The 25,334-nt window shown below is 49.5% G+C and overlaps 2 protein-coding genes across 12 annotated transcripts in view; one reads left to right on the top strand and one right to left on the bottom strand.

Moving 5' to 3' along the window:
* The window catches only part of LUZP1 (leucine zipper protein 1), an 87,702-nt gene extending 64,328 nt beyond the window's left edge, over positions 1 to 23,374 (top strand). For 9 of the 10 annotated variants that reach the window (XM_045858496.1, XM_045858494.1, XM_045858491.1 and 6 more), the window contains 2 exons: positions 14,760 to 17,944; positions 19,507 to 23,374. In XM_045858496.1, the coding sequence (XP_045714452.1) occupies positions 14,879 to 17,944; positions 19,507 to 19,662 (3,222 nt within the window). In that variant the 5' untranslated portion in view covers positions 14,760 to 14,878 and the 3' untranslated portion in view covers positions 19,663 to 23,374. Of the gene's footprint in view, positions 1 to 12,143; positions 12,334 to 14,759; positions 17,945 to 19,506 lie in introns of all 10 variants that reach the window. The other variant, XM_045858493.1, reaches the window with a different exon arrangement.
* A 1,262-nt stretch (positions 23,375 to 24,636) lies between these two features.
* The window catches only part of KDM1A (lysine demethylase 1A), a 50,780-nt gene continuing 50,082 nt past the window's right edge, over positions 24,637 to 25,334 (bottom strand). For both annotated transcript variants that reach the window (XM_045859523.1, XM_045859524.1), the window contains one exon: positions 24,637 to 25,173. In XM_045859523.1, the coding sequence (XP_045715479.1) occupies positions 24,988 to 25,173 (186 nt within the window). In that variant the 3' untranslated portion in view covers positions 24,637 to 24,987. The remainder of the gene's footprint in view (positions 25,174 to 25,334) is intronic.

The following is a 25,334-nucleotide window of genomic DNA, read 5'->3' as shown; positions in this document are numbered from 1 at the left end:
GGCTGTATTATGCATTGGAAGATGTAGCAGCACCCCTGGCCTCTGTCCACTAGAAGCCAACAGTGGGAGAGAGCTGACAGACTCAAAATATCCAAATCAATAAAGTTACTGGTGAAAATGAAAAATGTGTCTTTTATTTAAAAAGAACAAAAAACAACATAATGGACTTTTTTTGCCAACCCAGTAGATCGGGGTTGGCAAGCAGATGCACAGGCCCACTGCCTGTTTTTACAAGTAAAGTTTAATTGAAATCCAGTATGTCATTTGCTTATATATTGTATATGGCTGCTTCACGCTGCAGTGGCAGAGTTGAGAAGTTGGGACAGAAACCTTAAGTTTTACAAACATAAAATATTTACTAAAAAACTATGTCATATATTATATGAATACTGTCAAGTTTTAAGTTTTCGGACCCCCCGCCCCCTTAAATGAGTGTTTGGAATAGGAAGTGAATCATGGCAGCTGTGTTGGGGGACAGGGTAGGGCAGGTTTGATTGTGTTCTATTTCAGAGCTTCCTGGCCCACTGCGAGAAGAGCCAGCCTCTGAAATGCCGGATAGGGCCACTGGGAGCTGGGTTCAAGAGCTTGGGCAGAAGGAGCCCTGAGTGAGAGACGCTGGTGCTGCGCTTTCCGGTCTGAGCTGGAGCTGAGCTGGACGCTAGCGTGTGTGTGTGTGTGTGTGTGTGTGTGTGTGTGTGTGTGTGTGGCGGGGGAGGAAGCTGGCATAAAGGATGGGACTACCCTTCCTCCTTTTCACTTTCCTCTGATTTCTGAGGTTTCCTACAAACAATGTCCTTCCCAGACCCCACCCTCGGGCACAATTAATCACTTCTTCTGAGCAGTAAAATGTGCTGACCAAAACAGGGTAAAAGAAGAGGGATCCAAGGGGTGGGCACTCTAACTAGTTTAGATGGTCAGGAAGGCTTCATTATATTGTTTTATAATCGGTTCTTTCTGTTCCTTAAAAGCAAGGGTTAGATCTTAAGGATCTCTCTCTAACACTTGGCGAAATGGTGTGTGCATCATAGATGTTCTATAGATGTCTACTGAATAAACGAATTTTACCTGGGTAAAAAATAATGAATAGGGAATGCGGGAGGCACTTTGTGGGTGGTCCTGGAGGAAAGAAAGCATTTCTTTCTCTGCCTATACTTAGGGCCAAAAGGTCAGAGATAAATAATACTCTACGAGGTCTGTCCGGAAAAAGTCCAGCTATCGTTGATATAATGAGAACAGTTTGTGTGGCTTGGATGTAACCTGGCAGCCAAGGCGAGTGGACTGGAATGTGCATGGGTGAACAATGAGGACTTCACTGTAGTGGTCGGTGGGGGTGGTAGACGCTGTTGAGTGAGCATGTGCACTGTCTGGCCATCCCATACAAAATGACTGAGTGAGTTGAGCAACGAACCTGCATTTAATTTTGCATTAATTTTGAACATTCCTCTGTGGAAGCTATTCGGATGATTCAGAAGGCCACAGCTATGGGCAACTGGTGACTGGCAGCTTCATCACGACAACGTGCCTGCTCATGTATCACCTCTCATGCAGTTTTTTAGCAAAACATCAAATTACTCAGATGACTCAGCCCCTCTACAGCCCAGATTTGGCACCCTGTGACTTCTGGCTTTTCCCAAAACTACAATCACCTTTAAAAAAAAAGGTTTTATTTATGTTTTCGAGAGAGGAGAAGGGAGGGAGGAAGAGGGAGAGAAACATCAGTGTGATTGCCTCTCGCATGCCCCCAAGTGGGGACCTGGCCCACAACCCAGGCATGTGCCTTGACAAGGGATTGAACTGGCAACTTTGTGGTTCCCAGTCTGGTGCTCAACCCACAGAGCCACACCAGCCAGGGCTAAAATCACCTTTTTAAGAGAATTGATTTCACACTGTCGATGAGATTCGGGAAAGTATTACAGGGCAGCTGATGGTGACTGGGAGAACTGTGAAAAGTTCCAAGGTGCCTACTTTGAAGGGGACTGAGGTGTCATTGTCCTGTGTACAGTGTTTCTTGTATCTTGTATCTTCTTCCATAAATGTCTCTCATTTTTCATATTACATGACTGGATACCTTCTGGACAGGCCTCATAGACCCATTTTTGGTTCATTTCCTTGTTTTCTCTGGGTAGAGGCTTGATCTTAGCCAGTTGCTATTTTTAGGAGGATTCCGCCTGGGGAAACTTACCTTAGGTATGCGTAGGACTTTCAAAGTGCATTGGCTGATTTAATTTTGTGCTGTGAGGTAGGCCAAACGAGGGTAGCGTTCTTCAGAGAATATGGGTTTTAGAACTAGACTTGGGTTCACCACCTGGCTCTCCCTACTAGCTAGCTGTGTGAGCTTGGGCACGTCCCAGGACCCGATCACACAAGGTTATTGCGAAGGCTGAATGGAGTGGTAGTAACATCTACTACTGATTGTCGTGACTTATGTGTAGGACCTTCTGCTGAGTGCTGTACATGCCTGGGGATTACCGCGTTGTCTTTGTATGGATGAGAAAACCTCAGGGAACTAATTTGTTTAAGAAAAGGTACATGACATATCTGGGATCCCTTGAGAGAAAGCATGCGTATTAAGTACTTAATATACTGTCTGTGGTTTAGCAGTGCTCAGTTTGTGATTGTCCTCTATCTGTCCCCTTTAGACCTTGTCGTTATTGGTCTGTGTATAGTCGGAACTGCTCACTCTGTAAAAATGCTTAAGAGTTTGTAGGGAGGTGCCTGTACACAATGGGATGGATTCTATACAGAGAAACCAGTGTTTACTTAATTCTCAATTAAGAATGAAACCACAGTGTTTAATTAAGTCTTAGTTCCTTAATTTTTAAAATAAAGAGATTGGGTCGAAATAGATGGCTTTATTTTACATAAAAGTAGCAGAACTATTTCTGTACACGTGTTGGCGAAGCCTGATATGCTAAGAGGCTGAAGTCATTGTGTAACCACTACCCTGTACACCTGAAACCAACGCAAAGTAATATTTGATGTAAACCGTAATTGAAAAGTACAATTTAAATTTACAAGAGGCTAAAGTCAGTTGCTTTGTTTCAGTGCAGTTCAGTTTAGAAGCTCCACATGCTCAGGCCTCCTCCCTTGCTCTCTGTCCCGGAGGCGATCCCTGAGGGGTTTGCTGAGCCTGGTATGAAACCGGTGGACTAAGTGATTCTTTAGCTGTTTTGGCTCTGAAACCCCATTCTAAGGAATGGAAGAAAATGTAGAAATTTGTCTTCTCCAACATTCGGCCCCATAACTAGAAGTAGATACCTACAGACAGTGGTGGGTTTTGTTGTTTTCTGTATTTCTGTCCCATTTCCATGACACGGGCCTGAATGCTGGAAGGGCTTTGTCCGCAGGGAAAAGCCCCGTGACTGAGACCTTGTGCGTGTGACACAGGGCCTGGGGTGAGATCGTGGAGGGCGTTGTCTCAGAGCCTGGTGTCCGTGCTGGCCCTGCTGCTCCCGCCGGTGGTTTTTTCATTTGTCATCCATGTGTAGTGTCAAAGGGATGTCCAGCCATCTGGTAATTAGGAGCTTGTTCGGCCACTCATTCATCAAATTTTAAGCGTTAGTTACGCACTAGGCTTCCTGCTGGGTACTGAGAATACAGTGGCGAATAAGAAATTCTAAGCTGAAGAGACACACGAGCAAGTAAAACTCGGGTGCAGTGTGGTAAGGGCTGTGAGGGCACCAGTTCGGCAGACTGGGAGCAGAGAGGCCTGGGGTTTGGCGAAGGGGGTCGTATAGAAGCTCCCGGGAGGAAGTGTTGTCTAAGGTGGGATTTGGAGAAAGAAAGAGTCACCAGTCAAGCTGGTGAAGGCCCACACACAGAGAGCAAGGCCGTGCGTGGGTCTGCACGAGAACAGACCCGACTCGGAGTTCGTGGGGGAGGCTGAGACGGACCGGGTCATGAAGGACCTATGCGCCGTGTCGGGAGTTTGGACTGCATTCTGCGAGCAGCAAGAACCGGTAGAGGGTTCTGAGTAGTGGCGTGTGATAACCCTTTTCCTTACGTTTCCAGTAAGTAGTTGCTGTGTATTTCCTGGCTTTTCATTTCTTGTGATGTACTTGTTGATTCATATCAGTCTTGAACAGAACATGTAAAGTTAACACTAAAAGCCAAAGGAAAAAAAAAGCAATATAATCCTTGGACTCTACTAATTGAGAATTATAATTTGAGATGGGGCTGTACTAAAGTGTAACATTTTCCTCCCTGAAAAACGAATTTACGAAAACTGTAGTATAAATTAGTATGAATAAGATTTGTCGAGGGGAATGTTTCTGTTTGGGGTAAGCTGGTTTTGTTAAGAATAGCTTTATTGAGATACAACTTATATATCACACATTCGTTCGTCTCTTTAAAGAGTACAATTCAGTGGCCTTCTAGCATATTTACGAGGGTCGGCCGTTCTCCAGCACTGGTGGGAGCCTCGCACACCGTTGGTCTTCCTGTCCGTACCTGCCGCCTGCAGATCCTTCGTCTCTGCTCATGTGAAACCAGCGTGCTTGGTCTACTCCCCCACGCCCTCCACTCTGTGTATAAATCGATAACTTTTTTCCCTCGCTGTACCACTAGGCAAAAGTAAAAACGAAACAAAAACTTTTTGTGTACGGCACTCACAATAGGAAAAATGGTTGGGAATGACGGAAAGGGTTTCTGTCTTATAAAAATATATAAGTTTGGGATAGTTTTCCTCTTTCCTCTCCATTTTTGAGGAAGCTGGTGGGCTGGGACAAGTGGAAGGGGAGACCAAAAGAAGCGAAATGACAGAGAAGACTGTGTGTAGGGAGGCGGAGTAACGGTGAGGGAATTAGCCCAGGAGAGAGCGGTGAGGGAATTAGCCCAGGAGAGGGCGGGATGTGTGAGGTTGAGGGAGGAGGCTCTGCAATTCCTCCTGGCCACGGCCTCGCTGTGTGAGTGGAGCAGGGGCTCCATCTTGTGGCTCTGGCTTGAAGTGCAGTTGGGAGGGATCTTGGGTTCTTTTTTTAAAATATATTTTATTGATTATGCTATTACAGTTGTCCCATTTCCCTCCCTTCATTCCCCTCCACCCCTGTACACTCTCTCCCACCCATATACCCCCTTTAGTCATGTCTATGTGTCATACTTATAAGTTCTTTAGCTTCTACATTTCCCATACTATTCTTATCCTCCCCCTGTCTATTTTCTACCTACCATCTATGCTACTTATTCTCTGTACCTTTTTCCTCTCTCTCCTCCTCCCACTCCCCTGTTGCTAACCCTCCATGTGATCTCCATTTCTGTGGTTCTGTTCCTGTTCTAGTTGTTTGCTTAGTTTCTTTTTGTTTTTGTTTTAGGTGTGGTTGTTAATAATTGCGAGTTTGCTGTCATTTTACTATACATGTTTTTTATCTTCTTTTTCTTATCTTCTTTTCCTTAGATAAGCCCCTTTAGCATTTCATAAAATAAGGGCTTGGTGTTGATGAACTCCTTTAACTTGACCTTATCTGAGAAGCACTTTCTCTGCCCTTCCATTCTAAATGAAAGCTTTGCTGGGTAGAGCAATCTGGGATATAGGTCCTTGTCTTTCATGACTTGGAGTACTTCTTTACAGCCCCTTCTTGCCAGTAAGGTCTCTTTTGAGAAATCAGCTGACAGTCTGATGGGAACTCCTTTGTAGGTTACTGTCCCCTTATCTCTTGTTGCTTCTAGGATTCTCTCCTTCATTTTTACCTTGGCTAATGTAATGATGATGTGCCTTGGTGTGTTTCTTCTTGGGTCCAACTTCTTTGGGGCTCTCTGAGCTTCCTGAATTTCCTGGAAGTCTATTTCCTTTGCCAGATTGGGGAAGTTCTCCTTTATTATTTGTTCAAATACGTGTTCAATCTGTTGCTTTTCCTCTTCCTCTTCTGGTACCCCTATAATTCGGATGTTGGAACGTTTAAAGATGTCCTGGAGGTTCCTAAGCTTCTCCTTGTTTTTTTGAATTCTTATTTCTCCATTCTTTTCTGTTTGGTTGTTTTTTTCTTCCTTCTGGTCCACTCTATTGTTTTGAGTCCCAGTTTCCTTCTCATCACTATTGGTTCTCCATGCATCTTCCTTCATCTCTTTTATGGTAACCTGCATTTTTTCATCTAATTTGCAACCAAATTCAACCAATTCTGTGAGCTTCCTGATCACCAGTGTTTTGAACTGTGCGTCTGATAGATTGGCTATCTCTTGGTCGCTCAAAAGGATAAGTCCTGGGGCATTGATCTGTTCTTCTGTTTGAGACATGTCTCTCTCTCTCTCTCTCTTTCTTCTTCTTTTTTTTTTTGGTCTGGTCGCTCCTGTTACGGTGAGGGGCGGAGCCTTAGGTGTTCACCGGGGCTGGGCACCCCAGTCGCTAGATTGTGACGTTGTACGTGGGGGTGGGGTGGGGCGGGGCGGAACAATGGTGGTAGCTCCCGTCTCCCTGGGACCTCAGTCCCTTCTCTGGGGTCCTGGGTTGTGCGCTCTGCCCTGGTCCACAATCACAGCCTCACTGGGTCCGCCAGCTGCCGCTCGTGTACTCAGGGTCCACCCGCTGCGATCTTGCGCGCCCCAGATGCCTTACGCGCTCCCTCCCGGTTGCCTTATGTGCCCAGTTCTCCCTGTTCTCCGCGCGCCCGGCTGCTCCTCTCCGCGCCTCCTACCTGTCTGGGTGAACGGGTCTACTTCAACTTCTTGGCTGTCCGACTTCCATTCAGATAAGTTCTCTGTCAGTTCTGGGTGTTATTCTGCCTCTAAATTGTTGTTCTAATCTTGGTTGTGCGTGGAGGTATGGTGCATCCACCTATGCCTCCATCTTGCCGGAAGTCCGGATCTTGGGTTCTGACCTGAGTGGCCGTGGCATTTGGCATCTCCGTGAATTCCACTTAAGGTTGTTTCTCCTTTGCCCTGGGTTTTCTTATGGAATCATTGTTGAGGCAGTTTTTCTCTTGCCAATAATGGCAGTTTTCTTGTATGGCTTAAATCTCTAGTTTTAGATGTAATCGTAGATTATGGACTGTAGATCTCCGTTCTTTTTAATGTATGCACAGCACTATAAGTTTGTCTCTAAACATTGCTTTTGCTGTACCCCACAAATCTGTTGTGTTTTTGCTTTTATTCAGTTCAGAATATTTTAAAGATTTCTTTGACCGATGTGTTTAGAAGTGTGTTGTTTAATCTTCAGGTATTGGGGGCTATCCAAGCTGTTTTTCTGGTGTTGATTTCTAGTTTAGTTCCACTGTGGTCTGAGAGGATAGAGTGTATGATTTCTGTTCTTTTCATCTTGTTGAGTTGTGTTAAGAATGTGGTCTATGTTGGTGACTCTTCCATGTGAACTTGAAAAGAATGCATAGTCTGCCCTGGCTGGTGTGGTTCAGTGGATTGAGTACCTGCCTGCGAACCAAAGGGTCACGGGTTCAATTCTCAGTCAGGGCAATGTCTGGGTTGCAGGCTGAGTCCCCAGTAGGGGGTGCGTGAGAGGCAACCACACAATGATGCTTCTCTCTTTCTCCCTCCCTTCCCCTCTCTAAAAATAAATAAAAATCAAATAAAAGAATATATTCTGTTGTAGTAATCTTTTCATGTCCTTTATATATAGTTGATTGATGGTAGTTTTTTTTTCCCTTCAAAAGGAGCATTTTTAATAGGCTAAATGCTGGTTATCACTGAGTTCTTTTAAGGTACAATAGCAGTCTGGTTCAAATGTTAATTGCAGTTCTTGGAAAAAAATAAAAATTTTAAAGCAATGAAATACAGAAAATATAGAGACCACATTTCATTAATTTGAGTGCTGTTGTTCTCTTGAAAGAAATATTTCCACCTTTAAAATTTTTTTAAGTGTATTTTATTGATTATGCTATCACAGTTATCCCAATTTTTTCCTACCCTTTATTCCCCTCTGCCCTGCACCTGCCCTCCCACCAGCATTCTCCCCCTTAGTTCATGTCCGTGGGTCGTACATATAAGTTCTTTGGCTTCTCCGTTTCCCATACTGTTCTTACCCTCCCCCTGTCTACTTTGTACCTGCCATGTATACTTCTTATTCCCTGTACCTTTTCCCCATTCTTTTCCCTATCCCTGCCCACTGATAACCCTCCATGTGATCTCCATTTCTGTGATTCTGTTCCTGTTCTAGTTGTTTGCTGAGTTTTTTTTTTTTTTGTTCAGTTGATAGTTGTGAGTTTGTTGTCATTTTATTTCCACCTTTTAAAATCCCAGGGTTAAGAACCGTTTCCAAGCGTGAAAAATATCCAGTGCTATAACATAACTTCTGAGTAGGAATGTGTGTGTGTGTGTGTGTGTGTGAGAGAGAGAGAGAGAGAGAGAGAGAGAGAGAGAGAAGTTTAGAGAGAGAGAGAGAGAGATTGATGGTGTTACTGGGTTTAACTGTGTCCTTACGGATCTTCTGCCTGCTAAATGGGTCCATTTATGACAGAAGGGTGTGGAACTGCCCGCCTGTAGCAGTGGGTTCTCAGTTTCTCCTTGCGTTTCTGTCAGGTTTTGCCTCGTGCACTGTGATGCTCCGTTTTAAGATGCATGCATCCAGGTGGGGCAAAAGTAGGGTCACAGTTGTTCTTATGGAGAGCATAATAATTAGTAAACAATACAAGATAAAGCCTGTGTTTTGTGTACTCACAACTGTAACCCTACTTTTGCCCCACCCTGTGTGCAGGACTGTTGTGTCCTCTCGGAGAAGTGACGCCTTTATGGAATGTCCCTTGTCACCCCCGATAGCTTCCCCTGCTCTGAAGCTGCGGTCTGAAATTGATGGGGCTTCTCTCCGGCTGCCTTTTGATTATTGTTAACGTGGGTCAGCATTCTCCATTTCTTTACTTTTAATCTACATATGTACTAAAATTTAACATGGGTTTTTGTTAGACAACATACAGTTGGGTCTCAGTTTTTGATCCACCTTGACAACGCCTGTCATTTAATTGATACGGACTGTTGCTGTTTAAAGTGATGTGTCGTTGGATTAATATTTACCGTACTGGCTACGGTTTCATTGTTGCCCTTGTTTTTTTGTCTTCTAATTCTGGCTTTAGTGGCTTTAGCTGAGCATTTTATCTAGTTCCGTTTTCTTGTCCTTTCTTAGTATATCGATTAAACTGTTTTAGTGGTTGCCCTGGAGTTAGTGCAAATACTTTATAATGACAAAGCAATCTGACTCTTCTCCTGTCCCGTGTGCCATCGCTGCCATTTCTTCCGTGTCCGTGAACTGTATCCATTGAACACGTTCCTACTATTGTTTGGAACAGTTGATTTGTTAGATCAGTTATGAATATAAAAAATTAAAAATTTTCTTTTTCTTTAGCTCATTTCTTGTCTAACACTCTTCCTTTATTTATGTGGCCTGAGTTTTTGATCTATATCATTTTCCTTTTCACTGAATAATTTATTTTAACATTTCTTTCAAGGAAGGCCCACTGGCAAGAGATCCCCTCAATTTTTGTCTGAGAAAGCATTTCTCCTTCCCTTTTGAAGGATAATTTTGCAAGGTACAGACTCCTAGATTGGTGTTTTTTCTCAATATTTTAAACGTTTCATTTCACTTCCCTCTTGCTTGCATGATTTCAGAGAAGTCACATATAATTCTTAACTTTTCTCCTCTATAGGTAAGGTATTATGTCTTCTGGCTTCTTTCAAGATTTTTTTTTCAATATTTTTTTATCTTCTGTTTTCTGCAGTGTGAAGATGATATGCCTAGGTGTTGGGGTTTATTTTACTTTTATTTTTATTTTTTGGCATTTATCTTGCTTTGTGCTCTGAGCTTTGTGGTGTGCTATCTGACATTAACTAATTTGGGAATGTTCTGTCATTAATGTTTCACATTTTCTTCTCTTTTTCATCTGGCATTCCCATTACGTGTGACACCTTTTGTAGTTGTCCCACACTTCTTGGATAGTTTGTTCCATTTTTTTTTTTTCAGTCTTTTTCTCTTTGCTTTTCGGGTTTCAAAGGTTCTGTTGACATATCCGCAAGCTTAGAGCTTCTTACCCCACTTGTGTCTAGTGCAGTAATGAGACAAAGGCATTGGTCATTTCTGTCACAGTGCTTATCTCTTACATTTCCTTTTCATTCTTCCCTAGAATCTCCGTTTCTCCACTGACATCAGCTGTGTGTTCTCGGGTGTGACCTACTTTTCCAATGCAGTGCTCTGCCTGTTCTTCATAGTCGCTTTAAATTCCTGTCTTGATAATTCCACCGTCTGTGCCGTATGCGAGTCTGGTTCTGATGTTTGTTTCTTCAGACTTTTTTTTTTTTTCTTTTAGCATGCCTTGTAATTTTTTGTTGAACGTCCGACATGATGTCCTGGGTGAAAAGAACGGAGGCAGAGAGGCGTCTGCAGTGACGCGGTGGTGCAGTGTGGGGTGAAGGGTGTGCTCCGCGGCCCTGGGGTTGGGTCTCAGTCTTTCAGTGAGCTGTGCCCTTGGTCTGTGAACTTCACGAGTGCTTTTGATTATCCAGGCATCGTCCTCCTGTACCCGCCCCCACTCCCCGCAGCCCCGCCCCGCCCTTCAGGTGGTTCAGGATAGCTAAAGTGGCTGGAGCTGGGCATCCCCCCCCGCCCCCCAAGGCTAGTGGAAGCGTCCCAGCCCCCGCGTCAGTTAGGCTCTGATAAAACACCAATAGATTAGGCTCCCCCTCCTAGAAGTGTTTGGCAAGGAAGTCCTTTAATTGAGTCGCAAGAAAGGAATTCCAGGGGCCCACGGATGGGAGGTCGTGGCATGGCGAGTTTCTATTGGAGAAGCAGAATCGAAGAACTGCCCCCTGGGTTCCGTCTCTTTCCGTCCCGCCTTGGAAGAAGTCCAGTTTTGTCTTCATCGAGCCAGTACAAGACCAAGGTCCAGAAGTTCTGTGCCCTTGGTTCAGTCCAGTGCAGTCTTTGTCACCACCCCGCCAGCTTAGTCCGTGTTCCCAGCTGTCTCTGGCTGGCTGTGTGCCCACGCACACGCCGTCTGCTGCGGCCCCGGGCGGCCGCTAGGGCCACAGGGCTGCTACCGAGAGAAAATGCACAGATGAATGGGGCGAGCGTGTGTTACCCAGCTAGAGAGAGCGAGCTCTTTAAGTTTGGGTTTTATTATCTCTGGCTTGGGAAGGACCAGGCACTCTTTCAAACTAACCAACTTCCCAGTCTTCCACAGGCTGCATTGGGTCTTCCCCTTAACCTGTTTCCTAGATCTCTTCTGGGGTTCTGTGTCCCTTAACTAATGTGACCCTTTTCCCAGGCTAGAGACTCCCCCTTGTGGTTGCCATCGTAGCTGCTAATGCGCATGCCTCAGAAGTACCGTCCCCGTGTCCTTTTTCACTACCTGGCATGTGCCCAGCAGAATAATTTTCCCCTTGGTTTCTTATTCCTTGCCCCCAGAGTCTGGGCAGATGGACCTGCTGTGCCTTGGGGAGAGTGAAAAGCCGTCCTTCCTCCCACACAGGGGCCAGGGCATGCTGCTCCCCTTGCCGGGGTGATGCTGTCATCTTCCGGGTGTCAGTGAACACTGCAACCTCTTAGTGAAGCAGGCTTATGCTCCCTGGTTCATTATGCGTACTAATGTCTGATTTCTTTCGCTCCCTTCCTTAGTGCTATCTAGCTACTTGGGCGAACAGAAACGTAAGGAGTTTCCTGTCACCTTCACTGTGGGAGCCTGGCACCGCTCCTGGAAGGACAGCCCACAAAGTGTGGTGCATCCCCTCTGAGACGGGGGTCCCTGCTGGGAGGTTTCAGCTCGCACTTTTCCACGGGAGCCTCCAGCAGTCTGTCAGCTGCCGTTTAATTTAGGTTTTCCTGTGGCGGGGCTAGTGCCCTTGGGGGTTTCTGCTGGGGAAGATGGTGGTTTTCGGTGCGCGCTTGCCTGCTTTTGGGGTGAAGTGGTTTTCTCTGTGACCGCAGTTCTCATGTGGACCTAAGGGGAGTTGTTGCTTTCCAATTTGTTCCGCTTTGACTTGTGTGGCCAAAGCGATGACTTCGAAGCTGCTGACGGGCCGGACCAGAAACTGGGGGTCTGCTGTACCGTCTCTGTCTTGGCATTTTACTTTTTTCCTGCCTTAAATTGGTAAAGTTATTTTTTATTGTGGTAAAAAAATGCATAACAAAAATGTATCCTCTTAAAAATTTTTTGAGTGTACAGTTCCATAATGTTAAGTACATATTCACATTATGCAACCAATTTTTTATCTTGCAGAAGTGGAACTCTGTGCCCATTAAATGACAGACCCCCCTGGCCCCCTGCCCCCAGCAACCACCGTTCCACTTTCCGTTCTGTGGGTCTGACTGTTCTGGGCACCGCACGTCAGTGAAATCTCCCAGCATGTGTCTTTTGTGCCTGGGATTCTTCACTTAGCACAGTGTCAGCAAGGTTCCTCCATGTTGTGGTACGTGTCGGCATTTTCTTCCTTTTTAGACTGAATGTTTCATTGTATGTATATTTCACAGTTCGCGTATCCATTCATCCCTTTATGGACACTTGTGTTGCTCACACCTTTGGACTATTGTGAATAATGCGGTGAACGTAGGTGTGCAAACCTCTTTGAGATCCTGCTTTCACGTGTTTTTGTTATATACCCGGAGTGGAATTGCTGGATCATATAGTAACTCTATTTCTAACTTTTTGAGGGACTGCCACACTTTCCTACAGTGGCTGCACCGTTTTATTTCCCCACCAACGGGGCACAAGGGCTCTAGTTTCTCCACATCCTCGCCAACACTTGTCTTTGTTTTTTGATTGTAGCCATCCTGGTGGGTGTGAACTGGTATCTCTGTGGTTTTGATTTGCATTTCCTGAATGAGTAGTGACTGTTGAATGTCTTTTCATGTTTGTTGCCATTTGAATATCATCTTTGGAGAAATTTCTACTCAAGTCCTTAGCCCATTTAAAAATGAGGGGTTTTTTCATTATTAATTAACATTATAGTTCTTTATATATTGCTTCTTAATGCCTTCTCAGAATATGATTAATATCTATTCCTAACAAGGTTTGAAGTTAGTTACAACTCTATCCTCTCTTCTCAAAGAATACAGGGTTTTGCTTGAGTTCTGATTTCCCTGACTTACGTGTTGTTACTGTCCAGTACTTTAGTCCCACTTGATTTCATCCCGCCCTTCCCGCCCATGAGTCAGTGCTTGTCTGGGTTAGTTTATTTGCTTACCATTCCGTCCGTCTCCCACTTTCCTCAGGTGATCAGTTTCTGTATTCTGAAGCGCATTCAGAAACAGTTCTTTCTTTTTTTGTAAAAAAAAGATTTTATTTATTTATTCTTAGGGAAGGGAGGGAGATAGAGAGAGAGAGAGAAACATCAATGTGCGGTGGGGGTTATGGCCTGCAACCCAGGCATGTACCCTGGCTGGGAATCGAACTTGCAACACTTTGGTTTGCAGCCCGCGCTTAATCCACTGAGCTATACCAGCCAGGGCTAGAAACAGTTCTTTCATTGAGGGTCTGTTAATAATAAACATTTAGGTATTTATTTTCCTTTTGTTCTCATCTGGGCTCAGATTTAATTTTGGTTGAGACCTTTGCTTTCTGAATATGAAGCTCCGTTCTGTGTTTTTTATCAGCTCTTGAAAATTCTTAGCTAGTAGCTCCTCAAATACTGCCTCTCCCCCATTCGGCCCGCTCCTTTGGACTACTTGTGGAACTCATCGGGCCTCTTTCGTGTGTTCTCTGTCTGTTCACCTGTCGTTCACTTCTTCAGTCTTTACTTCTGTGCTGCCTTTTGTAATTTCCTCACATCTCAACCACTGTACCCTTCATTTGCCTCTATTTGCTATTTTTCTTTACATTTCCAGCAATTTTATTTGGTTAGTTTTAAAATCCCTTCTGAGACTTAAAATCTCCAAGTCTCTCTTAAAATCTCAAAGGACCACTCTCTGTTGATAGCATCTTGTTATTGTCTCTTGTTTTATGACTTTAAATATTGGAATATCCTCAATTTATGACCTGTAGACTATCTTACTTCAGTTCTTACTGGTATAAACCTCCGTTGTTCACATAAAAGAGTGGTCCTTCCTTACATGTGTTGTAGTTCAGTGGGACTTTGGCTGTGTGGCTTTTATGTAGCATGAACTTGGGAGGGAATCCCTTTCTGGACTCTTTTTGTTGACCTCCGGTAGGTTCCCCAGGGATGGTGTACGTCCACGTCATCTCACGTCCAGGCGGAGACCGTTTTGCGTTAGATCCCCAGTGCGACCGAGTCACCGCAGACGACCCAGGCGGTGCGGGCTTGACCTGGGAACGGCAGTGACGGCAGGCCCAGGGTTGTACATCTCTCGGCACACTGTCCTCCCTTTCTGCCTTAACAGACCCCAGGTCCTGTTATCTTCCTAGGTCCGTAAGGTGATTCTTTTCATTATTCTACTTCTTTCCTGAAGCTACAGTTCTTAATAATCTTAGAATTGTTTACTGCTTCGCCACCAAGCGCTTTCCCTGCATTAGCTCGGAACAGTACTGGGGAGAGAGATGGTAGGCATCGCATCCTTATTTTACAACTGAGTAAAACCGGGGCTGCTCGCTTAGTGATGTGTAGAAAAGCTAATGACTCTCCTGAGATTGTGCAGGTGGCAAATGGTAAGGACTGTCTTACAGCCCACTCTGTCTTTCTGCCATGCTACCATTGGTGGCATTCTTCCTTAGGCTGAAACTAGATATCAGCTCATTATCAGCCATAAAGAACCAGTCTTATCCTGAAGGTTTATTCAGATTTCTGCTGTGTTTCAGGCACAAGAATTACCTGCGGGAGCTGGGAGTGACGTGCAGACTTTTTATCTGCCGCCTGACGTGCTTTATGCTTCCCTTCTGCAGAGTGATGATGGTCTCCAGCTGCCAGAGAAGGCTGTGGATGCCCAGGGGAAGGTAACCGTCTCGCACGCCCTCGAGTGGAACCGGATGCCTCTCGGAGCCCGCACCGGCTGGCAGTAGACATGGCCGAGTTTGCAAACTACAAGGAGACTGCCTCCAGCCGCCACCTGCGCTTTAAGTTGCAGAGTCTAAGCCGCCGCCTTGATGAATTGGAAGAAGCCACAAAAAACCTCCAGAAAGCGGAGGATGAGCTCCTGGACCTCCAGGACAAGGTGATCCAGGCGGAAGGCAGCAACTCCAGCATGCTGGCCGAGATCGAAGTGCTGCGGCAGCGGGTGCTGAGAATCGAAGGCAAGGACGAGGAAATTAAGAGAGCTGAGGACTTGTGTCGGCTGATGAAGGAGAAACTTGAAGAGGAGGAAAGCCTCACGCGGGACCTGAAATCGGAGATTGAGCGGCTTCAGAAGCGGATGGCCGAGCTGGAGAAGCTCGAGGAGGCCTTTAGCAGGAGTAAGAACGACTGCACGCAGCTCTGCCTGAGCCTGAACGAGGAGAGGAACCTGACGAAGAAGATCTCCTCGGAGCTGGAAGCGCTCCGAGCCAAAGTGAGGGAGCTGGAGACGTCCGAGGACCGGCTGGACAGGACGGAGCAGGGGCTGGCGTCCGAGCTGGAGAGGCTGAAATCGCTGACGCTGAGCTTCGTGAGCGAGAGGAAATACCTAAGTGAAAAGGAGAAAGAAAACGAGAAAATTATAAAAGAACTCACTCAAAAACTGGAGCAGAACAAAAAGATGAACCGAGATTACACGAGGAACGCTTCTGACCTTCTGGAAAGGAAGGACCTGCGGATCGAGGACGGCGTCCCCTCCTCACTGCCGTCCAAGGAGTCAAGACGGAAGGGCACTCTGGACTACCTGAAGCAGGCAGAGAATGAAACGAGAAACAAGTCTGAAAACGAAAAGAACCGAAATCAGGAAGACAACAAAGTCAAAGACCTTAACCAAGAGATTGAGAAACTTAAGACACAACTCAAACACTTTGAGTCTTTGGAAGAAGAGCTGAAGAAGATGAGGGCCAAGAACAATGACCTTCAGGATAATTACTTAAGCGAGCAAAATAAAAACAAACTCTTGGCCAGCCAGCTGGAGGAGATAAAGCTACAGATCAAGAAGCAGAAGGAGTTAGAGAATGGGGAGGTGGGAGGGGAGGACGCTTTCCTGCCCAGCAAGGGCAGGCACGAGAGGACTAAGCTGAGAGGCCACGGGAGTGAGGCGCCCGTGTCCAAGCACACGTCTCGGGAGCTGTCCCCGCAGCATAAGCGGGAAAGGCACCGGAACAGGGAGTTTGCTCTTAACAATGAGAACTATTCTCTGAGCAACAGGCAGGTTCCGTCCCCCGGCTTCCCCGGTAGGAGGGCAGCCAAAGCTGCCAACACGGGGACAGGGACGGATGGTGGGGCGCAGGAGACAAAGAGGACCGAAGATCGGTTTGCATCTGGCTCCTCGCAGGGCGAAGGGAAGAAGTCCAGGGAGCAGCCGTCCGTGCTCAGCCGCTACCCCCCCGCTGCTCAGGAGCACAACAAAGTTTGGAAGGGCGCTCCCAAGCCAGGTACCGAGAGCGGGCTGAAGGGCAAAGTGGAGAAGACAACACGGACATTCAGCGACACCACCCATGGGTCTGTCCCCAATGACGTGCTGGGTAGAGCGGACAGGGCCTGCGACGCCCCCGCCGAGGCCCCGTTCGGCAGGAGAGGGCAGGCGCCCAGCAACGGAAGTCACGTCACTCAGGCCGCAGACTGTGGCAGCTCTAAGACCGGCGGAGCTCTGGCCTCGTCTCGAAGATCTTCCTCGGAAGGGCTCTCGAAGGGCAGAAAGGCTGCCAACGGCCCAGAGGCTGACACCGGCTCCCCGGGTGCCAAGGCACCACTTCTGTCCAAGCACCCTTACAGCTCCAGAAGCCAGGAGAACATCCTTCAGGGCCTCTCAGCCCCAAATAAAGAAGCCGATCGCCCCGTAGCCGTTGTGATGGAAGACAGCAGTCAGCACGAAGCCCTGAGGTGTCGAGTCATCAGATCTGGTGGCAGAGAGAAGCCAGACTCAGATGACGACGTGGACATGATGTCTCTGGTTACCGCCAAACTGGTGAACACAACCATCACCCCGGAGCCAGAGCACAGACAGCCCAGCTCGCGAGAAAAGGCCAGACCCCGAGGGGGCCCCAGAGCCTCCCTGTTCGAGAACGATAAAGACGTCGGGGCGGAAAATGAACCTGCGAAGCCTGCCAGAGCCCCCACCAACCCCGCGGAGTTCGCAGAGGCCAACGGTGCGGGGGTGAAGAGCCAGAGGCCCTTCAGCCCCAGAGAGGCCTTGCGGTCCAGAGCCATCATCAAACCTGTCATCGTTGATAAAGATGTGAAAAAAATCATGGGAGGATCCGGAGCGGAGTCCGCGCTGGAGAAGCAGAAGTTGCCCTCCAAGCCAGGGCCAAACAAAGTCACAAGCAGCATTACTATCTATCCCTCCGACAGCAGCAATGGCCCCCGCGCTGCCCCTGGTGAGGCCCCGCCGCGCGAGCGGCACACGGCCACCAGCAACATCCAGGTCGGGCCGCCAGAGCTCGCGGCAGTCGGCAACCACGTCAGCTCCCCCTTCGAGCTCTCCATACACAAACACGACATCACCTTGCAGTTCTCAGAAGCCGAAAGAGTGGGCGACGGGCCCCTGAAGAACAGGACGGAAACGGTGGTCTCTCGCAGCAGCATTATAATCAAGCCATCGGACCCCGTGGAGAGGAACAGCCATGCGCCCCCCGCGGAGACAATCAGGTGGAAAAGCCATAGCGCCCCGTCGGAGGCGAGCCCTTCGGATGCCAGGCATGTGACCGTGCGGAACGCCTGGAAGAGCAGGCGAGACCTGAACTCCTTAGAAGACCCCCCAACTCAGATGGGTAAAAATGTGGCGTCTGCCAATGCCTACACCCAGAGGTCTTCCACGGACTACTCCGACCTTGAACAGCCCAGGTCCTACCTTTGCGAGCAGGGTACTCGGAGGGTAGGAAACCCGGGGGAGGCCCCCGAGCTCTCTTCCAGAAGGACCCACAGCAGCCTCACTGTGTCAGAGGTGCTCACTCGGCAGAATCGGGTAGGAGACGCTGTCACGGCCGCCGCCTGGAACCACCTGGCAGGCACGGTGAGTCCCGCGTCTCTCCCCCTCTCCCCTTCCCACTCTCCTTTTCCCCTCCGCCGCCTCTGCTCTGGCCTGTGGGGCTTGGACTATGCAGATGGAGGGGCTGGGAAACACTGTAGAGCTCCTTGGACTGTCGACAATAAGGTGGGCTTGCCCTTGAAGGATAAAGGACCGTGAGGAAGGTGTTTGACAGAGGAGCATGAATTTCCAAAGTCCTTTCCCAATTGGTCTTCATGTCTGAAGGCCGGACGGAGAGGAGAGAGGTGGGGCCTCTGTGCCCTTGGTTTGCCAGGGCAGCCGAGGGAGCCCCCCGCCGACTCCACAGAGCAGCACCCGCAGCAAGGGGAGCAGCTGCGGCCGCTGCGGAGCTCGGATGCGGGAGGACGCCAGGGCCCTGTCTGTGGAGCAGAGGCGGGAGCCTGGGAAACGAGCTCCTGGCCGCTTCCATTCGGACAGCGGATCCTTGGCCGGCTGCTGGCGCAAAGGCCTATGTTACAGACTTTGTGCCTGGGCACCTCTTTGCCCCAGACTCCCGCCGAGCCCGTTATGCCCTCAGTCTGAGGGCAGGGCTGGCTCCTGTTCGCTCAGCACAGCACAGACAAACCCAGAAGCTCCTCCTCAGTTGAGGGTCACACTGGCAGAACAGCGTCTGGAGGGGAAGCCCCCGGGAACGTGGAGCCTGTGAGGGCAGGTGACCGCGTGCTCCCTTGAAAAGCCCTGAAGTCTTTACGAGGTACTGACCCCCTGACAAAGCACCTCCCCGCCCGCTAACCTCATTCGGTCCCCCCAGCAGCCCCGCTGGGCGGGCGTCATCCCCACTTTTTTAGATGTAGAAACCGAAGGTCATGCCCAAGTGAATCACCGGAAGAACTAAGATTTGAATCCAGGGTTTCTGTCTCTAAATCCACTGTCCTTCGTACCCACCGCTTCTCTCGCTCACACTTGTGTCCTTTGATCTGCATGTGCTTGGGAGCACCAAAGCGAAACATTACTAAAAAGGATTACTAAAAAGGCAGAAGTCGGGTAGAGGAGCGGCGGAGAGAAAGCTGGACGTTTAGTCCTCGGAAGTCTGGCTGTCCGAATGTGACAGGGTGCGTGGTGCTCACAGTGCGGTGTGGAAGAGGGAAGGTGCGTGAGCTTTCGGCGGGAGGTGGGCAAGAGCCGCCCCGCTCCCGTCTCAGCACGCGTCCTGTCCGCCCACCGAGGGAGTGGCTCCCACCCCGAGCAGCGTGCAGCCTGCGTGTTTGGAACTGGAGCACCGCTGGCCACTATTCAGGGGTGCCCCGGCCCCTAGCCCTGTATTTTGTAGGGCTTCTGTTCAGTTGTGAGCCCCCCAGTCTACCCTAGGAGCTCCTGGCAGCTTGCAGTTTGTAGTCTACCCCGATTTGCAAGAATTGTTACATTGGCCTGTCTTCGGGGAGAACGTATCTCTGCATCATGCTGTGGTCTGCCTGTGCAGCACCTCCCCGTCAGGCTGGAGGGGCCCTGGGGGGAGCGGAGCGAGGGTAGCTTTGTCACTCACTGTGTCTTCCTCCACAGCTCACTGTTGTCATTTCTTGGCGCAGGAGGAAGATGATGACTGCACACACGGTGTCCACAGGCGACTGCACAACTCCCTGGAGCGGTCCGACCTGCCCGTGAAGCCGGGGCCAGCGGAGCCTGGGCAGGCACAGGCCGAGGAGCGGAGACGGCCAGCCAGGCCCTGTGCTGAGGACAACTGAGCCGGCGGGCTGAGGCGTGTCGTCTCCTCTCCTGCTTCTCAGCTCTCCCACCTTCCCTTCCTGTGAAGGTGGGGTCCCGGGCCAGTAGCCAGGCAGGACACCAGGCCTTGGCTGGGAGACTGTGGCAGAGAGCCAGGCTGTGGCTCAGGTCATTCCTGCCGGTTGGCCAGAGGGGATCAGAAACTACAAGCTGGACAGTCACCCAGGCTTCCCTGATTGATGCATGAGACCTCCTTGTCCCTGCCCTGTCCCCCCAGGTAGAAGGGGCCACTGTGGCCCCCAAATAGGGAATGATAGAAACTCCTTATATCCCCACCATGCAACTGTAGCCCCTTCCTTGTGGTTAATACTCTGATTTCTCAGTCTCCTCACCACATCCAATTCGCTCCTTGTCTGCCCTAGGGCCCAAGTACCTACATTAAGACTTACCAGCCATCAGCTCCATCCGGGGGCTTCCATTTCTTGCCCCCTTGGAGTCCCTCAGACTTATTGAAGACATTTGTGCTGCCTCGAAAGGATTATGGGACTACACTTCACATGGAAACTTCTCTGACCGGGCCCCCTTGCTAACCACTGTTTTCTGGGGGCAGAGTACATGGGTACCCACCCACCTGTTGGAATGACATCACCTCTCCCCCAGCCCCAGCTCTCAGCTCACCTCCCAAAGGCACCTGGAAATGCACAGACCTCACGCGTCTCCTTCCTGGGGCACCAATAATGCTGCTGGCATTGCCTGCTCCTCTCCTGTGGCTGGAGACTCCGCGCTGACTGTGTTTCCACCTTCGGAATATCCCCAGACTGAACTGGGCCTGACCCAGCACACTCTGCCTTCTAGGAAGCGCCCAGCAAAGGGGAAAGTGGACAGGAAGAAGCGCTTCCCCTTCCCCCACTCCACAAAGCAATAGTTCCGTGAGAGGCATGGGCTTTGTTCCTCCTCCTCCGCCCCCCGTGGAGGGGGGAGCGCACTTTACCAGGCTGACGAGTTCCCGAGTAAGTGGGCCCCCGATTTCTGCAGACCATGACCTCACGGAGGAAAGGTGACACGTGCCCATCAGGGGCCCCAGGTGTATACAATTCCAAAACGTAGCAAAGTTTTCAGGAAGCCAATAAAAATTGATTAGTTAATACCATTCACATGGGGAAGTTAAAAAGAACTTACAATCTTGACACTGCTTTTCCTGTAGCATTCTCTCGATTCGAAGAAGGGACCCCCCTTCACAGTGAGCATTGTTGGCGCAGGAGTCAGGAAAGCCGGGTTGCCTTCACGGCGCTGTGCTTCGCCGTGGTTTCCCTGGCTGTGAAGTGAGTGCTTTGAAGTGGCTGGTTCCTGGGGGGCCTGAATCTGGCAGCCTAAGATTCTTGTTTCCATCATCCCACTGCGGGGAGGGGGAGGTGGTGATTCTCATTGGAAGGTGCCATCAGAACAGACTTGGGGAATGTGTCCTTGCTGCCCTTGACTGCTTTTCTGGGCCCTTTTTATGTCATGAGTTTGAGTTCAGAGAAGCTGCCTTTGGCCTCATTTTTCCAGTCTGTAAAATGGAAGGGTCAGATTAAATGGTCTCTGTGGCCCTTTCTGGCACCAGCGCCTTGCCCACTGCCACACGGCATCTCCTGGCTTGCACTTACGTAACACAAGTGGGTGTGCCTCCTGTTCCCGTGCTTCTCGAGTCACTCCTCCGCCTCTACTCAGCGTGGGAACCAGTGTGTACCCCGCCCCCGTCTGCACCAGACCTGGCGGTCCTGGGGGCCGGGGGATTTGCCTCCCTTACTTTCTCGGACAGGGATGTTTTGCTCGTTTCCGTTCTCTGGAGTTTTGCCAATCTAAGGGTGTTGTCCTGTGGCTTGCCTTTCCTTCACATTGCTGCCTCAGACGTTCAACTTCAGATGCTGTTTTCAAAACCTCTTCTGCTTCTTCTGGGTCACTGGCCAGACACTAGCTTGTTCAAGGCTGCAGCCTCTCCCTTAGCCTCCCTGCCATTGTCCACTGGTTGGCAGCCCTGCCAGTCCAGAGGAAACCGACCCCTGTGGAGGTCAGCTGGGAGCATCATGAAGTCTGTGGCTCGTCTCCACTGGTGGGAACCGAAGGGTGCCGAGCCATGCCTTCGAAGAGCTGGCCGATGATTCTCCTCTTTGGGCATTGGGGCCCTGGATTCTGGTGCTGTAGCTCCTGGTGCCAAAGTCTGGATCTTTCCACATTTCAGCAGCATCAACATCTGCCACTTCCCATAATGCTCTGTGGAAGAGGGACCATTGTGGTGCCCTCTTGCTGGGACTGCCATCTTAAAATCTGAGTGCAATAGGGTTTGATTGTAATAGTTATTTCAGGATAAATATTGTTTCATCTGCACACTTCCTAGAACCTCTATAAAACATTAAAAACATGTCCTCGGCATTGCAGAGAATACCATTTGTAATAGCCTGTGAAGGCTGGACGCTCAGTCACCTGGGCTTCCAGGGACTGGCAAGGCTGGCTCTCACGTTCCCAAGTAGGGAGGCACGTGTCTGAAAAGCAACCTCAGTGAGACCGTCTGGACCCGGGCCTCACCATCAGGGTCCTGGAGGAAACATTCAGAACGAGGGGAGACCTGGTAGTTAAACAGTTGTCTAATAAAGCCAAATATTCCTTCTCCCAGCCAATAAACCCACTTTCATGACAAGCCTATTCTGCAGCTTGGCTCAACCGCTCCTAAGTTTTGCGGGCAGGTGGATGGTTGTGCAAGGGTTCCTGGTGGGGCCGGGAGCCTGGCAACTCCAGGGCTGCTTGGTTGGAGAAAGGAGAGCTGGCTAAATGCCAGGAGCTAGTCCTTCACGGGTCCCTTACCATCCTGATAGAGAAACTGGGGAGGGCTGCAGGGGTGGTAGGCGAGAGGAAACCATGGCTGTTTTTGCTTTTGAGTGGCAATGAAACAGTTACAATGTGGGTTAAAGGGATTTGCAGTGGGGCCACGGACTCCGACCTTGGCCACAGGCAAACTTGCACATAAATCAACCCCCTCTCATGGGGTGTGAGAGGGTCTATATTGATCTTGGACTTGTCATCCTGGGGCAGTTTTAGTTCTTTACATCATAGTGGGTGAGTGCCAAGTGCTACCGCTTCCCAGTAAAGGAGTAGGGACCCAGCCTCTGGTGCAGTCCCTAGCTGCCTTTGTTGGCGTGGTTGTACGAGACTGCTTTGAAAGAGCTGCTTTTAGGGATTATCTTTTGAATACCCCGAGTGGGGAACAGGGTTCTCAAAGCCTCACAACCAAGATCATAGGAAAGGGGCCCTATTTTCCTGCTGCTTCACAGCTCAGAACATGTACTGAATGGAATGTATTTTTAAGAGAATAAAGTCTATTTTTTTGTATTTTAAAGATTGGGAGGGCTAGGGAAATAGCCCTCAAAAACTGTTAATACATTATAGGCCCCTTTTGCCGAGGGGCGTCAGTATCTGTTGTTCCACACTTACTTGCTCAGGCAGGTGCTCGGGTCTCACCCCCGCCCCTTGGAGTCCAGGCGCAGCAGCTTCTACATTCCTGCTCCAGGTATGGGACCAAGGAGGCCGGAACCCTGCTGCTGGAAACCAGGGCGAAACCATGAGCAGTGACTCAGGGCTCCTTGGGTGCATGTGTATAGTTGAAGCTGCCTGTCTGCATGTATCCTCTGGCTCTAATGCTGTCTGTTGGCTCTGCAGCACAATATGTAACCAATAAAACTCCCTAGTTTCCACGTGCTCTGTGTGTGAGTCAGTGATGCCATTTTTTGTTGACGCCACCTCTGCATACAACTGTTTCTTGTGCACCGGTACAGCGAGTGTATTTCACTTGAATGTTCTCAGCCAACTACTAGTGCTGTGAGGACCGAAAACACAGCCGGGGCTTAGTCAAGGACACGCCTAGAAGCCAAGCTGAATTGGAGTTAGAATCATATAGTATCTATTTTATTGGTACATTTTATTTTTAGGCTGTGTTGTCACATACAAAACAATGGTCTCTCAAGCTGCCTATGCCACCTGTTGCGTTTAAACAAACTCTTAAAAGCACTGCACTTACCACTTGACCAAACATTGATCAAACACCCCTTTCCCTGGCCCCAGCTAACAGTATTGATGGCAGAGCTGGGCTCCGAAGCCCATCTGCTTTCCACCACGTGCTGTTCTTGCCGGTACCTCAGTCCTACCACTGCCCTAGTCCTGGTGTGCAGGGTTCCCCCGCCGCTGTCGTTTCCGGCCTGGGGGAAAGCCCTTTCCAGTCGGACCACCAATGTATGCAAAACTTCACTTAGGGAAGGACTGGCTGATACAAGGAAAATCCGATTTCCAGAAGCAAGTGACACACGCAGTTAGTCTGTTCAGAGCCCTTGGGAAGAAGCAGCAGGCACACCGTCCCCTACAAGTTTTTACCTTCCGTGGCAGAAGGGACTCTGCAGGTGTGATAGAGGACTTTGAGACGGGGGAGACTTGGGTGGGTCTGAAAGGAAATCACAAGCATCCCCATGAGAGAGAGAGAGAGACAGAAGAAGGATCTAAGGACCGCCAGGCGGTGACATCGGGAAGCAGAGCCCGGAGTGATGTGCTTTTCGGACGGCAGGAAGGGGCCACGGGCCAAGGATACAGACGCCACCAGAAGCTGAGGCCCACGCCCGTGGAGGAGATCTGGAGAAGAAACCCAGAACGTTCCGCCAGAGGTCCATGCAAACCTCATGTTGTTTTACCTTGAGAATTCGAAGCTGCCCAACGTCCACATACTTGACCTGCCGCTTCACACTCTGGCGCACGGTCACCCCCAATCCCAGGGGGAGTGCAGCCCCCAGACGAGGAAGCCCGCTGCTTCTACAGGGCCCCGGCCCCTGTCATCCGACCTGACCAAACCCTTTCCCCCTCTGTAGACTTCCTCCTCGCGTGGACATGGGTAAAATTTGCATCTCTGAAGCAGCAGCACTGCTGTCTTGTATACGGCTCTAACCATAAGGGCACAGGAATAAAAAAGATAAGACTAATTTTATAAGAAGTTTATTCTCAAAATATTTTTAAAAAAAACTATCACACACCAAGAGACTAAGGTGTTCTCTCATAGTGCTCGTCTGCCTCAGTCTTTACGGAGCACGCACGGCCACACGGACGGGTGAGCGCCGCCCCCTCGGGCGCTAGGTCACTCAAGGCCGGCAGCCTCCGCCGCCAACGGCAGAGAGACCTCTGCCCGGCCGCCCGGCCGGCAGGGGCTTCATGGGCTGGTCGGGAGCCCGGGGGCCAGGGCGGGTTTTCCAGGAACCTAGTATTGCTAGAAGAACTTTGCTTACACGGCCAAAGACACACACGTCGACGACTTCTTCGTCGATCCACTGGTCTCAGATGCTCGGTGACTGCTGCGCGGGGACCCCGGGCGTGGCCTGGCGGGGCAGCGTGTACATGGCCCCCAGGAACTGGTCTGCGATCCTTCCTGCTTCCCGAAGCCCGCTCAGCAGAGCGCCGTGGACTGTGGCCGGGTAGTTACGGATTGTATGTTCTCCAGCAAAGAAAAGTCTTGGAATTGGCTATTTCAGAGAAAAATATTAAGAGAAAATCAGCAGGTTACAAATACACCTTTACTCTCCTGTCTGTTGGCCTTTGAAGTGGACTCCCCCACCCCCTGCCCTTTCCCGTCTTTTCACCAAAAAGGGTCTCCCCCATCGACAGCCCTTTTCTCAGAACTGAC

Source organism: Phyllostomus hastatus, unplaced genomic scaffold, assembly GCF_019186645.2.
Source record: "Phyllostomus hastatus isolate PE091 unplaced genomic scaffold, TTU_PhHast_1.1 phas_scaffold_182, whole genome shotgun sequence".
Taxonomy (NCBI): Eukaryota; Metazoa; Chordata; class Mammalia; order Chiroptera; family Phyllostomidae; genus Phyllostomus; species Phyllostomus hastatus.
This window is presented reverse-complemented; position numbering and strand designations above follow the sequence as displayed.